Source organism: Drechmeria coniospora, chromosome 02 (genome assembly GCF_001625195.1).
Source record: "Drechmeria coniospora strain ARSEF 6962 chromosome 02, whole genome shotgun sequence".
NCBI lineage: Eukaryota > Fungi > Ascomycota > Sordariomycetes > Hypocreales > Ophiocordycipitaceae > Drechmeria > Drechmeria coniospora.
Genome location: NC_054390.1, coordinates 10,144,828 through 10,150,995, shown reverse-complemented (window position 1 = coordinate 10,150,995; position 6,168 = coordinate 10,144,828). Strand labels below are relative to the sequence as shown.

General features: G+C 42.8%; 1 protein-coding gene across 1 annotated transcript; it reads left to right on the top strand.

The window, feature by feature from the left end:
* DCS_05884 (uncharacterized protein) lies at positions 1–867 on the top strand (the record flags this gene model as incomplete). The annotated part of the gene is made up of 1 exon (XM_040803185.1): positions 1–867. One exon carries the CDS (start codon positions 1–3, stop codon positions 865–867), a length of 867 nt encoding a protein of 288 aa, XP_040658218.1.
* Between the last annotated feature and the right edge of the window lie 5,301 nt (positions 868–6,168).

The following is a 6,168-nucleotide window of genomic DNA, read 5'->3' as shown; positions in this document are numbered from 1 at the left end:
ATGACCGGTAATTCTACGATTTACACGCCACGCCAACTTGCAGATTCATTTTTATCGTTTTACCAGTTCTTGACCACACTGCACCTCGATGCTACCGACCTGAAAATCCCTCCGAATGACGGATGGCCAAGCTTGAGCTTGGATGCTTGGGCAGGCTGGACGAAGTCCACCGATGCTTTCGAGCTTCTCCGTTTTCTGCTATATTTTCAATCCAGCACAACAATTCATTACAAGTCAAGGTTAATTGACTATACCACGATAAGCCTGGAACGCATCAAGAAGGAGACGGCACAACGGGAGTGTGATTTTGAATTTTGGTCCAACGACGGGATAGTGAACTCGAAACATTTCGTCTATATTTCTTGGTGTCGCGAAAGCGGCGGTCGAGAACTCTTGGTTAATGTCAAGGATGGCGAAATTTCCGAGGATATAATGGAAACCAATACCCTTCCCCCACGCGATGTTAACGAGTACCTCGAAGAGTTGAAGGAGTCGTATCGGAGCCTTTGGCTTATTCCTTGCACTGGCCGGGTAACTATAGAGGCTGAAGATGTAAAAGAACGAGCTGGCCGTATCAGCAAGGATGATATCATTGGCCAACCGGAATTCTGGGGGACTGACCTTGACATCCAGTACATTAGACAGATTTACCGAGATTATGAATGGCCTGATTCATTCCGTCGTGAGAGCGCCGAGAATGCTGTTGGAGAACTTATGGAGACAATTGCAGACAAGCGCTATTCCGAGTGGGAAGAGGAAATAGAGGACTCAGCCTCTGAATCTAGCAATGCCGAACTTCTAGACTGCTTGTCAGAGGATAAACCAGAAGGTGATTATTCGGATCACTTAGATGAATCAGACGGGTAGATAGAAATGCAATATATCATTCTAAGGACGGCATGGTATGTATTCTTTTATTGAAGACGATTTAATAAATATTGCGTATTGCGTATTGGAAACTGATCCAGTACGCACTAATGTTGATGAAGGTTTTTATCTTTATGAAATCATATGGCCACTTGTAAACATATTATTTCCTTGACCTTCAAAAGATTATTGCTATATCCCATAGTGATTGCAGAAGCAATTAAGCGTTAAACCGCTATCTTCGGAGGCGTAGGTCTAACTAGCCCAACACCTGATACATACGACCATAGGCAGTGGATAATACTGTATACTAACGGGATCTTGTTTATTATTTTCCCTCCTTGTGTGTAATATGTATATAGTGGCCAATAGCAGACTAGGATCACGTAATCGTGTGGGGCACGATTACAGAGAGGATAAAAGTGGCCGCTTAGGGGCAGCCTCTTTTCCCTCCTTTCGTACCAAATTGAATCCAGTAAAAGAGATCTCTTGTTACCAGTTTCCCCCAGAACCGAACCAACAACTACTGGCCTACTCGACTACTACTATAGTACTACTGCTGTACTATTGCGACCGAATACTAATACCAACTAAGTCTGCTAATTGCATATACTAACTATGCAACTAGCAGTATGACTCAAATAGAGTATTTGGAGCTGCATTACGTACAGGCAGATTGTTCGGAGATGCATTGTATGGAATCAGTAAGAATTCCAATACGTGTATATTATACTGATTGAGGTACTACCTTACGGATATAAAATAGTCCTACCTTTCCTATACTCCTAGTAGGAAGAAAGCAAGCAAGAATAAGAAGAATACGCAAGTCTTTCTTTTTGTGTGTTATATGTAGTGGCCAATAGTAGACTAGGATCACGTAATCGTGTGGGGCACGATTACGGAGAGGATAAAAGTGGCCGCTCAGGGGCAGCCTCTTTTCCCTCCCTTCGTACCAAATTGAATCCATTAGAAGAGATCTCTTGTTACCAGTTTCCCCCAGAACCGAACCAACACTTATGAATTGCATCTTGGCACTACCATTTGACTTACTCAAATCTGTATTCCCTGCCTAGTTACTAACTGGTGCCCTTCCTACTGTTACTAACAGCCTCGATTAATATCCATTTTGGATAGTCCGTATAACTATACTTCTACTGCGCACCCTTCCGATTCTTTTTCCCCCAATTTTAAAGACTATGTATAATTGGTTCCTTGATTGGTGTTATGGAGTCACTAGTACTACCAGTATCTAGTGGTCGGAAATAGTTGTTAAGAAATCTACGGAACACTAACTTAAGGTGCCAGGCATTGGAGTACTTATACTCCAATGCCTGCTTAGTCATAGGATACGAGTCACGTGCGGTAGCACGTGACTCTATCTTAGGACATAGCTCTATTAGGCAAAGCCTAATATTATAACAATTGGAAGTAAATAGGAAAGCAGTATTAAACGCGAACTGCTACTAGAGATTGGACTAGTGAAGAAATAATAGCGTATACTAATTGGGATAAGGCTGAAAACGACCGCCTTAATAATAAGTTGGCTAATATAATTTCTATACAGGCTTTTCCAATAAGGCAAGGTATTAATAGAATCTAGAGAGATATTGAGGAAGATATTGAGGAACAACAAGAATTATACTAAAGATAATGTTATGTTTTAGGCTTTGCCTAATAGAGCTATGTCCTAGGACAGAGTCACGTGCGGTAGCACGTGACTCATATCCTATGACTAAGCAGGCATTGGAGTATAAGTACTCTAATGCCTAGTACCTTGAGTTAGTGTTCCGTAGATTTCTTAACACCTATTTCCGACCACTAGATACTGGTAGTACTAGTGACTCCATAACAGATAATTACTTATATCTTTTTGTACTGTATAGGCACTAAATTTTTATAGCGGGGCGTTGTAGGGCGCTAGTCGGAAAATCGTATAAATAGAGAAAACGGTTCGTATAATTATGAGTACTCATTATTATAGTTACTCCTGTAGACACGGTTTTCCTGTTCCCTTTTGACGTGGGCATCGTCTGCTTATCCTACAAACAGCTTCTGACTATTAGCTATTATACCCGTGCATTAAAACGATATTAGTAGTCTTATTGTTGATTCATCGACCTAACCTTGCAACAGTCTTTTCTGTTGGTTTGTTGTACGTCTGGCACCGTTATGTATTGCTACCGCTTGCATCCACTGCAATCTGCGGTTTTTAAAATGTACCATCGTCGTGGCGTTTTATAGCGGGGCAGGTTGTACAACTGGAGGAAAGCGGTTGTACAAAGAGGAATTCTCTTTGCCAAGCTAGACGGAGAATACAATCTAGCTCTAAGTACTTCCTGCCACGCATTGTGTATCTTCCGGATATAAATTCCCCGGGAATGAAGACTGGGCAGATCCACCTGGTGGTGTAATAGTAAATTTCATTACAGAATACTGATCGACATTGCCGTACACAAATCGAACAGGATAAAGAACGCCCTGCGTTAGAGATATATCGGCACATGTTTGATCGCAGTTACCACCGTTTAGACAAGCAGTAGTGAAAATGCTCTGTAGTAGCCAACTTCCAACATATACGTCGTCTATATCCATAAAATTACCACATAAAGTGGCATTTGGAGATCCAACATACACTGTGACCTCGTCGTCGGCACCAGTGCAAAACTTATAGACTCCAGTCGATGGCGCTAAGAAATACCCAGTATAAACCATAGTAAAGCAATTAGCATCAACAGTAATTCCCTCAATAGTTCGTGTTGCTCCAGGGAGATATGTATTGGAAGTAAGTAGAGCATAAAATGGAAAGCCAAGGTTATTTGTTGTAGTAACTGCTATTGGACTGCTAGTTAAATAATAATTTGGTGATACCAGTCCACCTCCCCAACTATGAGGAGCTTGCGGGACATTTGGTTGGTTTCCATATCCGGTTAAGAAGGTATTTGCGTAGTAACTTAGAGTTAAGCCAGTAGCATCATCGCACGTTTGTTGGCAACCAAGAGTTGGGATAGTAACGATAACGCTTGTAGTACAAGGATGCACGCAGTTAGTCGGAGGTACTATTGTAGTCGTTCCGGCCTTTGAACCATTTACTGTAGTTGTTGTAGCGACATCACTAGGCTGCGTAAATATATTAGAGCTTCCCGCCACGCATTGTGTATCTTCCGGGTATAAATTCCCCGGGAATGAAGACTGGGCGGATCCACCTGGTGGTGTAATAGTGAATTTCATTACAGAATACTGATCGACATTGCCATACACAAATCGAACAGGATAAAGATAGCCCTGCGTTAGAGATATATCGGCACATGTTTGATCGCAGTTACCACCGTTTAGACAAGCAGTAGTGAAAACGCTCTGTAGTAGCCAACTTCCAACATATACGTCGTCTATATCCATAAAATTGCCACATGAAGTAGCATTTGGAGATCCGACATATACTGTGACCTCATCGTCGGCACCAGTGCAAAACTTATAGACTCCAGTCGATGGCGCTAAGAAATACCCAGTATAAACCATAGTAAAGCAATTAGCATCAACAGTAATTCCCTCAATAGTTCGTGTTGCTCCAGGGAGATATGTATTGTAGGTAAGCAGAGCATAAAATGAAAACCCAAGGTTATTTGTTGTAGTAACTGCTATTGGACTGCTAGTTAAATAATAATTTGGTGATACCAGTCCACCTCCCCAACTATGAGGAGCTTGCGGGACATTTGGTTGGTTTCCATATCCGGTTAAGAAGGTATTTGCGTAGTAACTTAGAGTTAAGCCAGTAGCATCTTCGCACGTTCGTTGGCACGCAAGAGTTGGGAGAGTAACGATAACGCTCGTAGTGCAGGGATGCACGCAGTTAGTTGGAGGTACTACTGTAGTTGTTCCGGCCTTTGAACCATGCACTGTAGTTGTAATAGCGACATCACTAGGCTGCGTAAATATAATGCGGGTCGTGCAAGGATGTGTACAGTCAGCTGGCGGAGTGATTGTCGACGTTCCAGATGCTGATCCGATTACCGTCGTCGTTACAACGATATCGCTAGGCCGTGTAACTATAATGCTGGTCGTGCAAGGATGTGTACAGTCGACCAGCGGAGTAATCGTCGACGTTCCAGATGCTGATCCGATTACCGTCGTCGTTACAACGATATCACTAGGCCGTGTAACTATAATGCTGGTCGTACAAGGATGTGTACAGTCCACCAGCGGAGTAATTGTTGACGTTCCAGATGCTGATCCAATTACCGTCGTAGTTACAACAATATCGCTAGGCCGTGTCACTATAATGCTGGTCGTACAAGGATGTGTACAGTCCACCAGCGGAGTAATTGTTGACGTTCCAGATGCTGATCCGATTACCGTCGTCGATACAACGATATCACTAGGCCGTGTAACTATAATGCTGGTCGTGCAAGGATGTGTACAGTCGACCAGCGGAGTAATCGTCGACGTTCCAGATGCTGATCCGATTACCGTCGTCGTTACAACGATATCACTAGGCCGTGTAACTATAATGCTGGTCGTGCAAGGATGTGTACAGTCCACCAGCGGAGTAATTGTTGACGTTCCAGATGCTGATCCGATTACCGTCGTCATTACAATAATATCACTAGGCCGTGTCACTATAATGCTGGTCGTGCAAGGATGTGTACAGTCAGCTAGCGGAGTGATCGTCGACGTTCCAGATAATGATCCGAGTACCGTCTTTATTATAACGATATCGCTAATTTGTGTGAATGCCGACGATGGTACTACAACAATAACAGTACCGATTGTATTAGTACCACTTGGTGCTAAAGTAGTATATGAGGTTTGCAATCCTGTACCAGTACTTGTCATTGTAGTATACGGGCCAGTAAATTTCGACGATGGTACTACAACGATAACAGTACCAACTGTATCAGTTCCACTTGGTACAAAGGTGGTAAATGAGGTTTGTAATCCTGTACCGGTACTAGTTATTGTGGTATACGGCCCAATAAATGTCGACGATGGCACTACGACAATGACAGTCCCGATTGTATTAGTACCGCTTGGTGGTAAAGTAGTAAACAATGTTTGCAATCCCGTACCGGTACTAGTCATTGTAGTATACGGCCCAGTAAATGTCGACGATGGTACTACAACGATAACAGTACCAATTGTATTAGTTCCACTTGGCGGTAAAGTGGCAAATGAGGTTGTTAATCCCGTACCGGTACTGGTCATTGTAGTATACGGTCCAGTAAATGCCGAAGATGGCACTAAAACAATGACAGTACCAATTGTATTAGTACCGCTTGGTGGTAAAGTAGTAAACGATGTTTGCAA